Source organism: Aedes albopictus, chromosome 2 (assembly GCF_035046485.1).
Source record: "Aedes albopictus strain Foshan chromosome 2, AalbF5, whole genome shotgun sequence".
NCBI classification, from domain to species: Eukaryota; Metazoa; Arthropoda; class Insecta; order Diptera; family Culicidae; genus Aedes; species Aedes albopictus.
The window spans coordinates 360,245,666-360,266,418 of record NC_085137.1 but is presented as its reverse complement, the minus strand read 5'-3'; the positions used below and the strand labels follow the sequence as shown (position 1 = coordinate 360,266,418).

The following is a 20,753-nucleotide window of genomic DNA, read 5'->3' as shown; positions in this document are numbered from 1 at the left end:
TCTTCTTTGTCTTCTTCACTCCGCCAGGTTGGAAGATTTCTCTGGATAAGCAATATCGTTTTGTAAATTAAAGCGCGAAGTCTCAACTCAACGCCTTATATTGTGGATTTGGAAGAAAATCGAAAAATGTGCATCGCTCAAACTTCACTGCATTACTAGCGAACTTAAGGTGAGATGAGACGGACTCACCATGGTACTCAGAAATATGTTTCCGTTGTGAATACAAAAATCAATTTCACATAAAATTCCGGACTTGCTAACTTATTGTACCCATGCGCTTACTGTTTTCAGTAAACAAACACTTTCCAGTTTGAGTTTTCGCAAAAAAAAGCAAAAAAAAAATACCGAAATAATTTGTCCTATTAACAGCGGCTAGCGTACGGTTTCACCTTAACCACCAACACCACATGCTCACTCACGCAAAATTTGGCGCGCTCGCACTGACAGACCCCCAAGTAGGATAAAGTCGTCACTGTCGACACCGCGTCGGACTGAAAACGAAAACATCAGGGATGCATGTCGGGTCGGATGAGAAATGACAGAAAGTTCGCTGAAAACTTCGCTTCGCTAGTCAAACTGGCGAACTCCGATTTGGTGCTGCGAGGTCAATATCTTGATTTAACGGTGTAAACTAAATTCGGCCCTAAAAGCTGCACACCATCACTCACACCGTTTCAGTGAAAACACCGACGTGTCAGACCAAAGTTTTCTACCGCAGGTACAACGTTTTTCAGTTTTGTGTCTGTGTTGTTCACATGTCTCGTAGCGATGCTGTTCTCACGGTTCTCACATTAAATTTACTATTATTTAAAAAAAAGCTTATATTATTTTAACAAAAAAATTAGCTATTCAGTTCTAGAAAATAAACAATTTTGCGGCTTTTGTACTACCGTGAATGTACACATACAAAACTCGTGATTGTGTGCGCACGTCGTGCTTTATTTTTTCTTTGTGGGGTCTGTTGTCAGACACGGCTAAGACCGATAACGGTCCATCTCGCCCAGACGACGTGCTTTGCTTTGCAACTTTAAATCGTGTGCACACAGATTGCATACATGTGTGCGTGCATGAAAATTAGCAACAAAAAATAAGAACAACGCTCGCCAAAAAGGAAAAAGTCAAAATTTCAAGACCTTTCGCAAAGACGTTTTGTTCGGTTTCGGTGGTGCAAAAAATCAAAAACACTGCGTTTTTTGTTTGCGGGATAAAGTACAGAAAACGACCGAGTGATTCGATCGAAATCGCTTGCAGGAGGTGAATCGTTGTAAAGAGTGTGTCGCGAGTAGAAGAAGCAGTTCCCGCAGCAGAGAAAAACAAAGCCCCCAAGCTTCTGTTTGTGCGATTTCATTCCGCTGGTGGTAAGGATCTGCCCCCGTCATCCATAACAGAAGAAAAGGAAAATCTCGAAGGAACGTCTCCGTAAAGCCGGGGCACTTGGTAGCAGCAGTTTGTTGTTTGGACGGTGACAGGCGAAAGGAAGCGGAGGCAAAATGGCGAATATGGCAGTATCCCGTATTAAACGGGAGTTCAAGGAGGTTCTGAAAAGCGAAGAAGTAAGTGACATTGACTTTCGTTTAAATTGCATAACTTTGAAGCGAGGCTTCTTTGTTGCTTGAAGAAAGGAGGCTAGAAAGTAAGATGTCAAAATTTTGCTTTTCTGTTCGAGGGCGGTAGGGAGGAACAATTAGGTATAGCTGATTTCAACCTAGTAAGGCGATGATATGGTAGCGAGTCACTTTTTAGTGATATGGTCACTATTTTCGGACCAGGCCATATTTTTAGACCATTTCTACTAATCACTTTTTATAGACGGACAGACGATAATATCCGGCGTTGTGAATGTCTCTTTCAGCAGAAAGCCTTCCGTTTCAATGTTTTGGTAGAGGGTGATGGCTTTCGGCCTTATCATAAACAATCCGGTATTTACTGACCTTGTTCGAATTCCGTTTCGGAATTGCTGGATGCATTTTCCACGCCACTCATCTTTGACACTTAGCACTCGACCTAACTCTGTTCCAACAATTTATTCACACGAGAATATTTGACACAACAATCCATACACAAATTAGGTACGTCAAACACATCCAGCTTCTCCCGCCTGCGAACTGTATTATGTTGCAGGCGAGGAATGGCGATCAATATTTTGAAAAACCAATCGTTGTCGTTCGTTGATAATGGATTGCTCTTTGCGGTTGCCATATGAACGCGAGATTACGAGGACTTTCGTCATGCATCGAATCAATTTTGTTGTTCAGAACTAAGGGCACTAACAGCTTCCTAACTAGCGAACAACTACTTGTTGTGCTTAATTTGTTGGCTGCTCTGTTTATTTTAGAGGTTCTTAGGTCAAGTAAATATAATATACGACTTAAAATATGTGTTTTGAGCCAATCCAAGCATACTGGAAAGAACTATTAATCGAATGCATCGTAATTTCGATTGATATGATACAACACGCTTATTTAGCTCAACTGGTGAACTCGCTGATATTCAGCCAGCCAAACCACGTTGAAGGTTCGGTTCATCGTATTGGACGTTTCCCTGTCTTCTTGCCACACCATATAGATATTAACTTCATGTTTGATTAGCTGCAATTCGTTTCTTTTGATAAATCTGATGTGTTTTGCGCTGCCGCACCACGCTTAGTATTTATATAGTCACATGTTATTTAGTTTTTGACTATTTGAAATTTTGGCATCAATCATAAAAAAACCCAGATTAATCCACCTAGTGGTGATAGTGCCTTTCTCGTCGAATATGTACTCATAAACTTTTCTTCGACGTTAGCCATAATGTTCGTGAATCCTGAAAACACTTTACACTAGCAACAATTTTAACAAAGCCATCATCGATTTTCGAAACTTATTGATGATACATATTCCGATGTAATGTTCAACAACAAAACAGAGCAGAAAAAGATCAGACCTCTCAGTTGACTGCTTGACCACCTTAACCCTAGTCGTGTATTGAGGTCATTGTGACCCCATTCCATCCACTACGGCAGCGGGGTGAGCGTCAGCTAATGCTTGAAGAAGGTTAACTTTATTCACAATCACAGATCACTTTGTGATCTTCGCCAATGTTTATTTGAGCACACTTTAGGCTATATTTTATTATCATTGGTAACACGATTCATGTAAAATTTGACCTTCCTACGAGGAAAATGCAGAAAATGTAAATTTTCCATTCAAATTTCAATCGCAATGAGAAGAGTGAGGGCTCAACCAGCCGCACCCAAATTGTGAGCAGTAATTTTAGAAGCATAAGGAGATTGGAGATTGAAAAACTGTATAAGGTTGACGCGATTAAATTATATTTTTATATAAAACGTTGATCCATCCTACTATACATTTACACCGCAGGAATCTGATTTGAAGAGATCGCTTTGGACTTTGATCATTTCTTCATTTATAATCTTACCACGGGGGTGAATCTTCGTCACGAAAAGCACTGCCCGTTTGATAGCTCAACACTAGCGAACCTGGTGGTGGAAGTCAAGCTTTAGCCTGCAGCGAGCATAGGGAGGCGGCGTAGCACGCTTTGATGATTTTTTATTTTCCCATGGAAATTTCATTCCAATCTAGTTTTCCAAGTGACAATTTCACAAACTTCCACCTCGAAACTTCACATTTGTTCGAAGATACACATCTGTTCTGTGATCTTACCCAACGTTTACATGCTATCAAAAAAGCCACAATTTGATTTATCGCTTTGTCATTTATTTTGTTAACCTTTATAATTCCGCTGTTTGATGTGCAGCTTGCATGGGTTTGGTTAAATTTTACGTTTGACTACTTCCGGCGGGACACCTGGATGTTTCAAATATGGTCTTAGACTCTGTTTTGTCAACTGTTCATCACGTGACCTGAAAAGCCGGAAATTGATGTGATTTGAGGCTATTTTCTTGCTAACCGTTCGGCAAATTTTTGAAAATGCCGCGATTTTATGTATCGCATGGATGGTTTTGGTTCACTTCTATCAAATCACACCCGCAACCGATTCCGAACTACTGTGGCCTGAGACTATTTTCTTGTTGACTGTTCACCAGATTATCAAAAACGCCGCTATGGTTTAGTTCCTTTCTATATTTTACCACTTCCGACGCGTTACTCGTCTTGTCACCAGTTCTGGAACACTACCGGTTCTCCCAAATAGGGTCTGAGATTATTTGTTGGTTAACCGTTTATCTTGTTACTGAATAAGTCATCGATATGTCGCATGTATTGGTTCTCTTTTACATTTGATCATTTCTGGCGGGACACCCGTAATCAGTTCCGTAACACACTGATAGGGCTTGCGTCTATTTTCTTGCAACTGTTCATCATGTTACCCAAAAAGCCGTGATTTGAGATATCGCATGCATGGGTTTGGTGTCACTTTCGGCCCGGAACCGGTTGCGAAACACTGTCTCTAAAATAGTCTGAGCCTATTTGCTTGCTAAAGTTTATTAGGTGACAGTCCATAATGTGGTAGAGACGAACCAGCCAAGGGCTGAAAGTCTCTCTAATAAAGACAAATCAATCAATCACCATAATGTGGTCTTAGCCTACTTCCTCAATAACCGGTCATCAAGTTGTCGAAAAAGCCGTGATTTGATGTGCCGCATGCAAGAGTTTTGTCAACTTTTATATACGGCCACTTCCGGCGGAACACCCGGAACCGGTTCTGAAACACTACCGGTTCATATAAGGTCTGTGACTGTTTTCTTGCTAACTGCTCATCAGCTTATCGAAAATGCCGTAGTTTGATGTGCCGCATGCATGGGTTTGGATCACTTTTATATATGAACTTCCAGCGGGACATCCGGAACCGGTTCCGATACACTGCCGGTTCAGATATGATCTGAGACTGTTTTCTTGCTGATTGTTCATCAGGTTATCCAAAATGCCGCAATTTGATGTGTCGTATGCATGGATTTGATTCACTTCTATATTTGACCACTTCCGGCGGGACTCCCGGAACCGGTTCCGGAATACTATCGGTTCAGATATGGTCCGAGACTGTTTTCTTGCTGACTGTTCATCAGGTTATCCAAAATGCCGCAATTTGATGTGTCGCATGCATGGATTTGGTTCACTTTCGTATTTGGCCACTTCCGGTGGGACTCCCGGAACCGGTTCCGGAACACTAACGGTTCAGATATGGTCTGAGACTGTTTTCTTGCTGATTGTTTATCAGGTTATCCAAAATGCCGCAATTTGATGTGTCGCATGCATGGATTTGGTTCACTTTCATATTTGGCCACTTCCGGTGGGACTCCCGGAACCGGTTCCGGAACACTACCGGTTCAGATATGGTCTGAGACTGTTTTCTTGCTAACTGTTAATCAGGTTATCCAAAATGCCGCAGTTTGATGTGTCGCATGTATGTGTTTGTTACATTTTTATGTATGACCCCTTCCAAGGGTACTGGTCCGGAACACCTAAATGGCCATAACTCCGGAACGGCTGGACCGATCCGAACCATTTTCAATAGGAAACAATGGGACCAGATTCCGCGTCGAATGAACCGTCGGTCATTGAAATCGGTTGAGGTTTACTGCCAAAAAGTGATGTGAGTTTATTTGTACACACACACACATACACACACACACAGACATCACCTCAATTCGTCGAGCTGAGTTGATTGGTATATGTGACTTGACCCTCCGAGCCTTCTATCAAAAAGTCGTTTTTGGAGTGAACATAGTGTACGAGAAAGGCAAAACACACTACCCATTCCTCCCCCTGGATATTAGATCGTCCCGCGAGTGGAGGGCTTAACCCTTTATACCGCGTGAAGAAAATAAGCTCAAACTTATTGAAAAATTTTAGATTTGATAAATATTTTAAGAAATAATGAAATTCTGGGTTGACATGAGCTGAACTACACAGTTTATATTATGGGTTAAGCCCCAAATCCACTCTAAAATCTCTTTGCCGGATTATTGTCGAAGTCAAAAGAAGAAAAGTACCCTAAACGGGCAGTGGCAACTATATTGCCACCTAGATTTTTGAGAGCTTCTTTCACACAAAAATTGTTTTGTACATGTAGTCATTTCCATAATAGGGTAAAAAATATAATTTGGACATGTATATAATTTGGACATGCACGGCGATGTATGCCTTGTTCCGGAGAGCTAATAAAAGTAGATACTTTTCAATATCGATTATTGGATCAAATAGACCCTATTCTGATGACTTAGGTTGAAAATACGCTTAACAATTAAGAATTTACTTCAAAATTAACGAAAATGTAAATTATTCCACTAAAACCCCTCAAATGCACAGGTATGCAAGACGACATACACTTCATAGCCACATACAATATTCAACTCACAATGGTTGAATTAATAATTGTAAGAAATTTAAAAGCCTTTTTGCAATAAAAAATGTTCAATAACGAAGCATTAGGCAGCCAATCTCTTAACATTCATCTAGAACGACTTAAATAGGAGGTGTCCAAAATACATTGCATGGTTTCTACAGTAAATATATTTTGGTCATCTGACGAACTACATGGGGATGCTGTGTGATTGCATACTTGGAGGCGTATTCTGTGGGTCTGGCGATATTTCCTCGATTTTAACAAAAACTGTAATAGTTATCAAAATAGATGCCTGTTAAGCGAAGAAATTTGATTATTTGTAAGAAAATATTTGTTAATTTATGCTACTTCCATGATTTAGCAGTATTCATGGCTAAACATTGAGATAATTGCCCTGTCCAAATTATATATACCTGAGGGTGTCCAAAACATATATTCGGTGTCCAAAATGCAATTCTTACAGGCGATCGGATATTGTGATTTTCTCAGCTAAAAATGCTTTCGTTAAGGTTTTTGTCATCAGGAACGGAAAGTACAATCATATTATAGGCGTATTGGTAACTTTGCAACATAATCAATTGCTTTCTAAAGAAGCTAGGGGATGATTTTTTGAACGTTGTCCTCAGCCTGTCCAAAATACATGAATTACCCTAGTATGCGTTAACAACTCTTCTAATTTTTTCGGCCTTATAAAGGGTTAAGCATTTTATGTTAGTATGTAAACTTGCATGCAACTTTTGGAGGGTAACTTATTTTATTTTATTTTACCTATTGATGCACAAGGGGGTCATGGGGCCAAGTCTCCAATGCAAGTTCAAGAACTCACATCGTACATAATACTTATGACACACATGTGATACAAGAATCACTGTACAATTGCGCTTGAAATGAGTGCCATACTGAAAATTCTCTCAGTTCAAGTCAGTCTTGTTAGAATTTTCTTGACACTGCGTACCGTTGTACAGGAATCACACTCGTATCACATGTCTGTCCGGGGTATAATACACCGTGGAATTTCGGAGTAGGTATTGCAACCTCTTTAGCCATGCGGCTTTTATGTTTTGTGTGGCCTTAAGGATGAGGAAAGGTGGGAGATTGATTTTGCGTATTGAGCTGTGAAAGAATCTGTTGTTAATTAAATGGTCAACGTTATGTACTTTTGCCTTCACACAAAATAAACAAGTTTGACGATATGGTGCTTGATTTTTAGAGGACCATTTATGCTAGTTCTTCTTGTGATTCTTGTTCTTGTGTCTTCAATATTGGAAGCTTGTTTTGAAGCTTGGCTGATAATAATATTTAAAAAATAGAAGGACAAATTGTGAATCAACTTCCTTCCTGCAAATAGAAATCAAATATATCAAAACCAACAAAAAAGGACCGTGACGCTTCTTCGTTTGATCACGGAAAGTATCGGTTCTTGTTGGCATCACGAGTGTGCATCTTTCTCTGTAGAGTAAAGATACATTTAAGCCCCGAGACCTGACAGCAATCAAGCTGATCACAAGGTTGTGCCTTTGCCCAGGGAACTTTTGGAGGGTAACTTATATTGGAAATATCGTACCTAACATAAATCGCTTAAATCTATCAAATTCGATTTAGTAAAACGAAATATTTTGCATGAGTCTTAATCTTCTTAATCACTTAACCTAATTTACAGCTCTATTGTCCACTGGGGCACTACGTGAGCAATTTCAATTGAGAGCTGCACTTACATTTTGTACAGCGCCTAGATTCTATTCTACTTTTATCGAACTGGTTGCCTTTCTGCTGCTTTCACTTTTTCTACTTTATACCTAGTAGAATGATGAGCACAAGGATGATGATGGATGGCCGCTGTTCCTTTCCAGTCTGATTGGGGGTCTATTATGAGTAGCAACCGATGTCCAGGTATCCGGGTCCGTTTGAGCCGTGGGGCTCAGAAGAGGGTCAGTGTCAGCTGCTCTCGGGGGAAAAACAGCTGACGAAAAATTGCAAGTGCCGGGGCTGGGAATCAAACCCATGACCATCCGCATATGAAGCAAACGTGTGACCAACTACGCCACAAGCCCCGGCAGATGTTAATTGACCATTTACCTTTTGATTGCTTAAAAAAATATCTCCATGCCTTATGGCTTGCAGTCAAATCGCATATTTTGCCCTATAAATTGAGGTCAAGGGGCCAGACACGTACAATTCTTGGCTTAGTATATTATAGTATACTGCAATAGATTAGTGCATCGTAGCAAACTCTGCGGCCGATTTTTTCGATAAACAATATTTGTTTTCTGATTCATCTGTCACAGCCTTGACTTCAGCCAGTACGATTACTTTGATGGTAATACATTAATATACAATAATATACTGTAATATATTAATATACTGCAAATACACTAATATACTTCTAATACACTCATTATGCTAATACGTGTCTAGCCCCTTGATTGAGGTATAGCTCAAAATTGTGACGTGGTGGAGCAAATCTGAGCCCGGATTCGGATTCAGCGGCTCAAAATCTGGCAGAGAGACATAATTTTGCTCTTGAGACAGACCAAAAGTTATTTTTTGTTACACTGTGTTAGCAATGAAATTGTAACAAGTCCAAGGCTTATGCAACGTGCCATCGATATCTATAGCAGCGATGGTCTATTAAGCTGACGTTAGGTATTTAGACAAGTAGCTAAAAACGCTACTACACAGTCATTCCAAATTGGAAGTTCCAATGGTAGAAACTACAAAACTGATTGATTTAGCCTACACTACTGATTTAATTATGAAGTACATACCCACCGATTTTTCTAACGCTTCAAGCAGAATACCCTTTTTGAATGAGTGTAGTCAGTTAGTATCATTTAATTCCGCCCTGTTATGCTTATCCTTTGACAGATACGCATATTTCGAGTAGTGTAATCTTCCTCAGTGTCAGGTATCTATTGCGCATTAAGTTCATCACTGGACTATTGGACGAATTTTCACGAGTGCGAAAACGTAAATTAAAGTGCGCGAATGCAACAAATACACTCGGTGTGTTCAGAGCACTTATTCCCCGACTAGATGGACGTTACAAAATTATAACAAGCTGTGTTATTTTTTGTAATCAAGGTTGTTATAAAACATGTACCGTTAGTAGTTAAAATAACAAAAAATCTATCAAAATGCCCACTGGAAAGAACAAAATTGTAATAACTTTTCGATCATAACAAAAATATTACAAAACTGATCAGCATAAATCAAAGAAATAGTGCGCCGAAGAAAGCAACTGGGTTTGATGCAATCGCTTTTATTAAGCTTTACGCACTTACACTGAGGATACTGCAACTCCGAAAATCATGCAAATCAACTATGATTTTTTGCCACAAGAATTTCTTGCGAAAATCATAGTTACGAACTATGATTTTGGATTCAAAGCGCCAACTATTATTGTCATAATGTTACTGTATAAATTTCATAACACTTACGTATGAAAACCATGCCGATAACGTATAAAATCTGAAAGTATGTCGTATGACTATCATACATACTATTTTATGAAATATTTTGCAGAAAATTTAAAAAAATCGCAACCTGCAATCGAACCAGGAACGCCAAGGTTGGCGAGTGCGTGCTTTACTCATACACCCATCGACGCTTCGGAAGTTGAAGTGGTTAGAAGCCAATAAAAGATTTTGTTGTTTTTTTAGCAATGGTGTTTCATAACACATCTTATGATTTTCATACGATGCTTCTTATGAGATGTTTCATACGACAAGTCTTATGGATTTCGCTTTTGTATGAAAAGCATACGAGAACTATGAAATGATGAAAAAAATAAAAATTACTGATTCATAAGATGCAAACTATGAAAAGCATACGAACAGTATCCTCAGTGATATGAATACTAAGTGCGCAGTTCAGTGGTGAACTAAATGCGCAATACTATGTATCCATTTATGGGTAGCTGACCCTGAAGAAGACTACAAGTGGTAGTCAAAATACGCGTATCTGTCAAAGGATAAGCATAACAGGGCTGATTTTATTAGCCAGGTTTAACGGAATACCCAAAGAAGTCATCTTTCCTATAATTTTTCCTTTTCGCTTTCCAGATTGTCCAATGTTCGATCAAGCTAGACATAGTCAACGACAACTTTACAGAATTACGCGGCGAAATCGCCGGACCTCCGGACACTCCTTACGAGGGAGGCAAGTTCCTGCTTGAAATCAAGGTGCCCGAAACGTACCCTTTCAATCCACCGAAGGTAAGCAATTTAATGCTCAATGCTACTTTTCTTATTCCTCATTATCAACATATACTCATCTCTTACAACAGGTTAAATTCATCACAAAAATATGGCATCCAAACATTTCCTCCGTGACTGGAGCCATCTGTCTAGACATTCTGAAAGACAACTGGGCCGCTGCTATGACACTGCGAACGGTTCTACTGTCTCTGCAAGCGCTGCTGGCAGCGGCCGAGCCGGACGATCCCCAGGACGCCATAGTGGCCACCCAGTACAAAGACAACCATGAGATGTTCATCCTGACGGCCAAGCACTGGACCAACGTGTACGCCGGGGGACCTTGCCGCAATCCGGACTTCGACCAGAAGGTGCAACGATTGCGCGACATGGGAGTGGCCGATTACGAAGCTCGGGCCGCCCTGTCGCGGCACAATTGGCACCTGGAACGTGCATCCGAGCAGTTGTTTAGTTAGTTTTATCAAAAAATTCTTTGGAATGCTCTAATTCTTATTCCTGTCGTCGGTTCTATCATTGGATTGTTTTTCGGTTTTCTGTGTAAAATTCTTGTGAAATTATTGAGATATTCTGCTTACATTGCAAAGCAAGGCAGTCAAATGTTGTACTATTGTCACCTGTTTCGAAATGCGTAAAATATAAGAAAGATATTTGATATACTAATAATTTCACGAAGAACATAAAAGACAAGCACGTAACATTAATACACTAAGGAGCTTGCTGCTGCAGAGGGAGGAAGGTGATATCTTTTAAATAAATAGAAAACCATTAATGATTACGCTACCTATTTTAAACATTATTATTAATATTCTTCAGAAGCCCAATCTAAAATTGACTGTTCACAAATCAGGAGGGTGATCATGCAAGATTTAATAATATTATTCTATAAACACTTTTAGTTCATAGAATCAGCAGAAACTAAAGGCATTTCCATTCAAAACTTTAATTATGGTCCCACAGATCTTCATGCAAAATTTACAACTTGTAATTAACAAGTGACTCATCGTTTTATGACACTTTTCTTTTTGATACCGTTCCAATCTGGTTGACTACTGTTTGGTAAACATCACAAATTAATTGGCGTCTATTGTGTGGCTAAGCTGTTTTACTACTGATAAATACTATAAATGATCATTTGAAAGGGATTTTTGCTCAGCATTTTTAAGAATAGACAGAAGTCAAGACCAACAATTGAGAAGAACACATCAACAATTTGTCAACAAACAGGTGTTTATGGATTTAAGGACATCCAGTTATACATCTTAACGCCATTAACAGACTTTGTAAACTGCGCTTTAAGTTAACGGTACTGAGATGCGTGGCTGGATACGAGTTGACCCAAACTCAACAGAAACGTGCTAGTTTACAAAATGTTGATGCAGCCTTTTCAATCCTTAGTCTTGGATTGCGAATGAAGTTGAAAAAAAAATAATCACTCATAACAGTTACGCCCCTACGTAACTAAATGCAAATTAACGAATAAATAATACGCACCCTAAATTTCTAGAAAGTTTTTTCTTGCGATCGCTCTCGTAAATCAATGAACAGTCATCATTTCATGCCACCCGGTTTAGATTTAATGCTGGCTAAATTCTTCTGCTTCATAGACTCCCGCCAGTCGGCTTCCAGTTTGATGTAAGCTCCGCCCTGCTGGTACGTTACAAACTGCTGGTTCTGTTCGCCACCGGTCTTCTTGCCAACCATTGCTATAATCTGCTTCATGGCTCGTTCCTCAAACTCACGTTGGTTGTCCTGGTTGCTGCGGGCCGACATGTCCCCAGCCCAATGCCGACCGTACGATATCTTCGGCTTTTGCTTACCATTCTTCGGGCGGAACGAGCGCGGACTGCTATATTCGGATTCTCCGCCGTCGCTACTGCTGCTAGAGCTGTGACTTAGAATGGTGCCAGATTTATCCGCGTCTTCGGAATCGGTTTCGGTGTCCGATTCAGCAACCGATTGCGACAGTTGGCGAGTTATGAACTTTCTATTGCCGCGACTGGGAGCATCGCTGTCCACATTGAACGTAGGAAGCAAACCTTGACGGGAGCGATGCGGCAGTATTCCGATTCCACTCCACCACGGGTCGTTCATCGAGTTGGGTGGCTTGAAAGGCGCAGTTTCGTATAGGCATCCGCCTTCGGAGGCTTGCATGGCCAGTTGCAGTATCGCTCGATCGCGATCCGTATCTGCTTGAACCGTATGCTCACGAAACTGGCAGCCCTGGTTATTATGAATATCGCCAGTTAGAAAATTAAAAAAAGAGATCATTCAGTTTATAGAATTAAATCTGTTTAGTGTTTATAGAGGTTGCAAACAGTTTATTTGTAGAATGACCAGGTGGAAACTGGAAAATCTCATAATTAGAAGGCACATGTTGCCAATTGACAAATTGAGAGGCGAAATTTGTGTTCTCGTGGGATTTGAACCCACGACTCCGTATTAGCAAGATCGGCGCTCTTTTTTCAACCACTTAACGTAATTTACAACTCTTTTGTCCACTAGGGCACTGCGTGAGCGATTCCAATTGGAAGCTGCATATGCACTTACACTTTGTACAGCGCCTAAATGTATTCTATTCTAATTCTACTATATCGAACTGGTTGCCTTTGCGCTGCTGTCAGTTTTCTACCTTGTCCATGGTAGAATGATGAGCACGAGGATGTTCATGGGTGGCTCTTGTTTCTATTTCAGTCCGATAGGAGGTCCATTATGAGTTGCCGTTCGCCGATTACACAAGTTTACAAAATAAAACGAAAGTCATGAACTTCTGTCAACGACCAATATTTTTGAAGCACAATTTAGTGCTGTTTTCGAAACCGACCTTCAAAAAATTTTAAGAACAGTTTTTGAGTTTTAGCTCAATATCGAGTTTTGCAACTTTTCAAAATATGTAATTTACTAAAATTCAAATATTTTGCGTTTTGTTCAACCAATTTTAATTTTTTTTTCCATAAATTAAAAGCTGAATACAATACCATTCGATCATCTGAATACAGGTTTTGCGTCAGATTGATGAAATTCAAGATATTGGCGAGTTTTAGGGACGATCTTTTTAAATTTTAGCAAAATTCCCAACATTTTTTGAAGAAATGTATTTTTTTTCAATAAGAAAAAAACAACTTAAAAATTCGTTCTCGACGTTAATTTGACTTATCATATGTAGGCGAGTTACAGTAAAAATTTCAGCTCAATCGGAACATTCATTACGGAGAATGATATGTTTGAAATGAGCGACTTTGCTTAAAAATAGAACAAAAATCGATTTCAAATCATCAACCTTGTATGGAAAGTCGAAAAAATGTCTGCTCTACTGTAATTTTTTTCTTTCGCGTTTTCGAACTCAGGGCATGATTCTACACCATAAATGATCATCAGCTTACCGAGTTCAAAAATGCTGTAAACTAGTGTTATCCATGTACATATCCGGGTTCGTTTGAGCATATGCTCAGAAGAAGGTCAGGTGTCAGCCGCTCTAGGGGGGAAAGAAAAGCAACTGACGGAAAATTGCAAGTGCCGGGGCTGGGTTCGAAGCCATGACCATCCACTTATGAAGTGAACGTGTAGCCTCTAAGACCGGCGCTTTAACCAACTAAGACACAGAAAAAGTAACGATTCTGCGGAATAGAAGCCAAACTGATTCCGAAGCCATATCATGAATACACTAAAGTTTTTTTTAAGACACATTATTTCAACAACCGTCGTAAAAAAACCGCGTTATTTCAAAAAAACGTCGTAAAAAAGTCAAATCACGTTAGATGTGGACCTGACAATTTTACGCGTTTTTGAAAAAAAAAACGTGGATTTTTTTTACGAAGGTTTTTGAAATAACGCGGTTTTTTACGACGATTTTTGAAATAACGTGGTTTTTTAGGACGGACCGCGTAAAAAAAACGTGTAAATAAACTTCAGTGTACATACTCCTTTTTCACAAATCCATCTCTATTTCGGGATAGGTAGAAGGATCTTCCTCTTCTCAGAGGGGCAAGCAGAGGGGCGCAGAATCCTCCACACGGTAGCCAAAGTATGTCTCCCCGTGGCCAAGATCCACTGGCACGGAGAAAAAAGTTAACGCTCAAGAATTCCAGGATTTAATAGCACGATTAAGAACCGGTTTTTAGCCGGTGATAGTTCAATCATACTGCGGACATCTATACTCGACTGGCTTCGAAACAAATACCCAACCACCCTATAGATATTGTGGTAAGTGTTGGCCGTCTAGGCAGAAAGGTTAGCGAGCCAAATAAAATGGACTGAACGGCAGCTAGAAGAGTTGTGCAATACCTGAAGACGACGAAAGACTTCAAGCTGAGGTTTGGCCCTGGTAATGGATGGGTTCTCAGGGGTTGTGTCGACTCTGATTGGGCCGGAGACAAGCATTCAAGGCGGTCAATAACCGGATACGTATTTTTCTACGCTGGGGGACCGATATGTTTGGTCAGCAAAAGGTAAGACAGCGTAGCCCTCTCTACTTTAGAAGCAGAATACAATGCCTTGTCCCTAGCGTGTCAAGAAACAGTCTGGCTTAGACGATTGCTGAAAGACCTCGATGAACCTCAACTGGAGACTACCACCATTTTTGAAGACAACTAATGTTGGTGGTATCACATTTCCCGGAATGCCACTTCCCGGAATGCCATTTCCCGGAGTGACACTTCCCGGAATGACATTTACCGGAATTTCACATTTCCCGGAATGATCATTTTTTCCGGAATGCCACTTCCCGGAATGATCATTTTCCCGGAATCATTATTTTTGCGAAATTGGGTTTTAAGTCATTAGGTAGCTAAGGTGCTAGGTCATTTAATTGAATGACTTAAATTCTAAGGACGGACATTGGGCAGCCTAGTCGAATAGTTTGATTTCGATATGTGCTCGAGGTATGTGTACCTTGAAAGAACAGCCTATTTTCAAAAGAAGGCAAAATCTCTGATGGGAGAGTTTGTGATGTGGTCAATATTACAGCATCATAGCATCCTAACTAAATGAATTGCTAATGTTGTATACATATACCTCGAAAGAACAGCCTATTTTTAAAAGAATGAAAAAATTCTGATGAGAGAGTTAGTAGTATGTATATGCATTTATGATAATCAACAATTCAACTCGGCGGCTTACTGTACTATTGGCGGCCACTCTACTAACTCTCCCATCAGAGATTTTTCCTTCTTTTAAAAAATAGGCTCTTCTTTCGAGGTGTATACATACAGTTTCATAATACCATTCCATTAGGCTGCCCAGTGGCCGTTCTTGTAAAGCTGTGATAGTTTGCTTCAAAATGAAGTACATGATGATGGGTTAGTTGCATTTGTTGTTTTTTTTTTGTATTTACTTTGCCATGGTAGATGAGGAAGTATAATCATCCTTTCATGCTTTCGACTAAAACATCTTCGATTTATCACGGACAACCGGCTGGTTGGTCCGATGAGAGCACGACAAACGAAGTCCTTCACGGACAACCGGATGGTTGGTCCAATGAGGACATGCCAATCAAATTCCCTCACGAACAACCATGACGGCACGATAGAATTAAAATCCACCATTTTATATATTAAAAGTTTGATAAAAAGCTCTTTCAATTATAAAGAAAAGGATAGGTATGTGGTATTTTTGTGCTAATCAAGTTGGCTGAGAATTATGATTGAATTCATTACCAGTTCAACTGCCAAGAAGATAACACGCAACTCACCACAAAAGTCATAAGACCTATAATGACCTATTCGGCCTATTGACACTTGCGTTCTGATGTACCTTGGCTTGACCTACTTCAGCTCTAATGATCGAGCATCATTCCGGGAAATGTCACTCCGGGAAATGGCATTCCGGGAAATGTGTCATTTCGGGAAATGTCACTCCGGAAAATGGCATTCCGGGAAATGTGTCATTCCGGGAAATGGCATTCCGGGAGTTGGCATTCCGGGAAATGTGATACCACCCCAATGTTGTCTCAGCTTCGTCAAGGCAGCACGCAGCAGCGTACAAGTCAAGCACATTGATACGAAGAGTCATTATTGCTGTGTGCATTGGAAATGCAAATATCAAATGCGGGAGCACCAAATGCGGTAAGATTTTCTAACAAGTTACTTAGTAACTTAGTTAGGGTCTGGGACCATTTGGGTAGGGGGACCTATTTCGGGCACTTGCTGCGATAATTCACTCAATTTCAAACTGATTGACTTGAATTTTTGAACATGGATTGATAATGTAGGTATCTATCTGATCGTGTTCCAAAAATCAAGTCAATCGGTTCAAAATTGACTGAGTTATAGCAGCAAGTGCCCAAAATAGATCCCCCTGCCCAAATGGTTCCAGACCCTACTTAGTAACCCGCTGTCAGCGGGAGCTTTTAAATCCTAGGTTGGCGGTGGTTTTGACAATGGTTGCTAAGTTGCCTTTGGTAACACTGTGTTACCCGTGTTACCGCGTTTGGAGCGCATTTGGGCACCGTTTGCATCTTGAACGCACACAGCAATACATCCGTGAGCTGTGTGAAAGGAAGATCGTGACTCTACAGTATTGCCCGTCAGATGAAATGATCGCAGATGCCCTCACAAAACCGTTAGGACCTACAATGCTGACAAGATTTGTGGATCAAATTGGACTATCGAAATAAGGACTTTCGGTGGTAATTCAGGAGGAGTGTTGGAGGAGAATAACCACCGTGCAGTCCCTCGTTTCTACCAACAAAGCAAACACAAAACTTTTACTCATTCCGTTTTTTTCCTTTGTACGAATAACACGTTAATAAATGTTCGTTCGTAGTTTAATCACGTTTATTACCCTTTTTCCTTCGATTAATCCGAGTTATCCCTCTATACTCTGCTAGTGGACGTCCGTCAAAATGAACCTGGCCGAGTGAGCCTTTTGATTCGTGAGTTGCAGTAAGTTGGTGTGTGCGCCTGATCAATGTGTATGCACCGCCACACTACAAAACCGATGACGTGAAGGATGCGTTTGATGAATGCCTTAACATGGAACAGAATGATATGCGGAGGTTTTGCAAAACTGTCAATGGCGCCTTCACCCGTTATGTGCAGCGACCGTGATGCTGACGGATAAACCAATGGTAGCTTCCAGATGAAGAGAGCAGGGTTGAAGAACACTACTGCTGGGATGGTCGCCCAAGGTTATCATGCACGATGGTGAGCAGCTGTATCAAATCATACACCATGTTTATATTGCTAGTTGATTTGTAGGTACCTAGTTGGTTTTAATTGGATGGTCTCATTCGCCAATTATATATAAGAAAGGCTATTGATTTGAGTGCACAAATTCCGGAGGAATAACACTTCTGAATACAACATATCAAATTTTGCCAGGGATTCTTCTTAACAAGCTCAGCCCGATTGGGGAGCCTTCATGGGAGAATATCAGGCGGGTTTTCGTGAGGACCGTTCAACGATGTATCATATGTTAACCCTGCGGCTTTTGATAGCGAGACTGCAAGGATTGGACTTACAATTAACAACACAAAGACCATGTACACACATGTTGTGTTAAGATAGAGCAATAATAAAAAAAAAATATACTCACCGTTGGACTGGGCAGTGTTTCGTACCGGTAGGCTTGCTTGCCACAGCAAGGATACCGTCCAGCTGGTCCGGCTACTCTCCCCTCGGCGGCCGGTCCCAAGAATTGCGGCTGCTCCGGATGGTACTGGCACCACAGCATTTGGTACACCGCAAAATGCGTATCGCAAATGGCACAATACAGGAAGTGGCAGTGGCCCCATAGACGCCAGTAAACCTTTCGCCACGATCGCAGTTCCTTGTGTAAGCTGGCCACGTAGCTCGTTATGTTCCAGGACGGATCTTTCATGTGCGAACTAATCAGTTGACCCCATCGGTTGAGGCGTATGTTTTGCGGAACACAGTGGATGAATGTGCTGACCGTTTGCGTTAGGAATTTGCCGCATCTCAAACAACGGAACATTCCAACGAGGGTTGCATAGTGACCGCGCAGAGCTTGCGGTTCAATCTCGCAGAGGCTCTGGATAAGTTTTGTCCACAGTCGGGGAGCGATGCGATCCTTCTTGTCTTTGACCATTTCCAGTTCCAGATTGGTGAACATGGCCGCTAGCCGCGTGATGATGCTATCGTTCAAACAGGCCAAGTTTGCCGAAGCTTTAACCACCTCGTTCAGTCTCGCGTGGCAGAAGGAAAGACAATCCAACAGCAGTGGTTCCATCTGAAGGAAACTGGCAGAAACCAGAATGGGGACCACATTGGATGGATCCAGTGCAGGCCAGTCGTCCTGTGACATGGAGTCCTTTTTGACCCACTTCATGAGCCATTCGAATATCTGCAGGTCGCAATGGACCGATATGTCCATGTCTTCCAGTCGTTGACCAGCCGTTACATCGGCAAAGTATCCCATTTTTGTAATCAGCAACTTCTGAGGGCAGGAGAAATCTCTGGATGTTCCCTTTACTTCATCGCACACATGGATAATAACTTCCGGTCTGAAAATTTAAAAAGAAATGGAATGATGTGTGAACCACCGTAACATTGTGTTGCTCGGGGTTTTCTCGAAACCATCACTTACTCGGAACGACTATCCGGAATAGTAATCTGCGATATGGACGATTTTCGTCTTGCATTGACTTTACTCGCACTACTAGCGATAAGGAAGTTCTGCGAAACATCGCCCACCGCGGAAATTCCACCTTTTTTGCCACTGCCATGAGCATCCGCCGAAGCGACGTCATGAGTGCCAACTGCCCGACCGTTCATATTGGGCGTAATCTGCACCACCGGATGGTTTGTCGATGGCTTCGGATTGGTGCCACCTTTACTGTACGATGGCCCGGATGTCGAAGTGGCAACATTGTTCGGACAGATGAACGGAAGCACCGAGTCCAATATGCCTTCGTTCAGCACTTCATCTAGCTTCTCGTTCAACAAATCGTCCAATCCCTTCTTCGGTGCCGCATCCAAAGCAGCTTCCGGTTTACTCTTTTGAGACTTGGTATGCGCGACGGACTTCTTCTTGTAGACCTTTCTTTGCACGGTGCCATCCTCTCGTTTCCCGGTGGTAGTCTGCCGTGCCGGAGAAGTTCCCATGGTGGGAACACCGCCCTCAGCAGCCACCCTGGGCCGCATGTGGACACTGTTGACCAGCTCATTTCTCGCCAGCTGGTTGTAATCGAACGGGGGAGGATTCTTCTTGCTGCTGTTGAAGGAATCATTAACTTGACACGTAATTTTAAGAAACTCAAGGAAATCATGCATGGATATCGACTCGCCGCGTTCCGGTTCCACATTGTCCGTCATAGTCCACTGTACACTTTGTAAAGGCCGCAAATAAGATTAAAACGAAAAATTTATAACAATCGATAGTGTTATCACCGAAAAAGTTGCAGAAAATTATGATCCTTTTAACTAGGTCATCAGATTAAACAAGGGTTCATGGTTGTCCGTAGCAACAACGGTATCTGTTTCCGGTTCGGAGACTGGCGCCCAAACGCGATTCAAAAATGTAAACAAATGGCCCCAGTGAGTTTGAATGTTCAGTCACGGAAACACTTCCTCACAGTGTGATTGCGAGTAGCTTTTCAAAATGTCCCATGTTCCGTTAGTTGGAACAGCCCGGAAAAACAAGCGGAAAAAAATCTAGATTGAGTTTAAATTAGGACGAAAGTATTAGGCCGTTCGCAATGCTGTTTTATTTTGTATGTCGAGTTTTAAAAATTTTAAAACTCGCCATACAAAATAAAACAGCATTGCGAACGGTCTTAACATCTAGATTGAGTTTTAATAAGGGCGAAAGTAATATGGGCGAGTTCTCTTCATCGACTCTCTCTCTTCTGCATATTAAAGTGACAAGATGCAAATTCAATCGAACTTTTTTACACTTAGGTCAGTTTACCCAAATATGAGTAAAGTTTACTCATAATCGCCGAAAAGTGCACAACCTCATTTTATGGCCCGCATAGATTTTTACAATTCATGTTATCGTACATATCATACGCGTTCAATTCAGTGAATGATAATGATATGGATAATCATAGCTTTATGATTGAATAATGCTGGTTGTAAAATTGGAACTATTCAATACTATTCCGGTATCATAGCACAAATGATTATGATACGTCTAATGATCATTATATGGTTGTTTATAATATTTTTTCTTCATAAACGAGAAAATGCAGCACTTTTTTACACCAATAGAAAGAAAACTCCTCAAGACTGCACTTAGCGAGAGTTGGGAAGCAATTGCTTCAGACTCCTACATATG

General features: G+C 41.0%; 3 protein-coding genes across 8 annotated transcripts in view; 1 reads left to right on the top strand and 2 right to left on the bottom strand.

Annotated features, from left to right (window-relative positions):
* LOC109403769 (ribose-phosphate pyrophosphokinase 1) overlaps positions 1 to 2,191 on the bottom strand; it is a 30,227-nt gene extending 28,036 nt beyond the window's left edge. Inside the window, exon 1 of one of the 2 annotated variants that reach the window (XM_029866600.2) lies at positions 1,932 to 2,191. In XM_029866600.2, coding sequence (XP_029722460.1) covers positions 1,932 to 1,983 — 52 coding nt within the window. In that variant the 5' untranslated portion in view covers positions 1,984 to 2,191. The remainder of the gene's footprint in view (positions 1 to 1,931) is intronic. The other variant, XM_029866601.2, reaches the window with a different exon arrangement.
* Positions 971 to 11,304, top strand: LOC109403770 (ubiquitin-conjugating enzyme E2-22 kDa). Its single transcript, XM_019676641.3, has 3 exons — positions 971 to 1,553; positions 10,368 to 10,520; positions 10,592 to 11,304. Exons 1-3 carry the CDS (start codon positions 1,491 to 1,493, stop codon positions 10,973 to 10,975), a joined length of 600 nt encoding a protein of 199 aa, XP_019532186.1. The 5' UTR covers positions 971 to 1,490; the 3' UTR covers positions 10,976 to 11,304.
* LOC109416927 (SANT and BTB domain regulator of class switch recombination) lies at positions 11,286 to 19,856 on the bottom strand. Of its 5 annotated transcripts, none has more exons than XM_062852863.1 (4): positions 19,746 to 19,856; positions 19,062 to 19,688; positions 18,051 to 18,978; positions 11,286 to 12,740 (listed from the first exon to the last, which is right to left on the bottom strand). In XM_062852863.1, the coding sequence occupies exons 1-4, from the start codon at positions 19,787 to 19,789 to the stop codon at positions 12,069 to 12,071; spliced, it is 2,271 nt and encodes a 756-aa protein (XP_062708847.1). In that variant the 5' UTR covers positions 19,790 to 19,856; the 3' UTR covers positions 11,286 to 12,068. The 5 variants fall into 5 exon arrangements, with proteins under 5 accessions (XP_062708847.1, XP_062708848.1, XP_062708849.1 ...); XM_062852864.1 differs by having other exon boundaries at positions 19,062 to 19,685; XM_062852865.1 differs by having other exon boundaries at positions 19,758 to 19,856.
* Between the last annotated feature and the right edge of the window lie 897 nt (positions 19,857 to 20,753).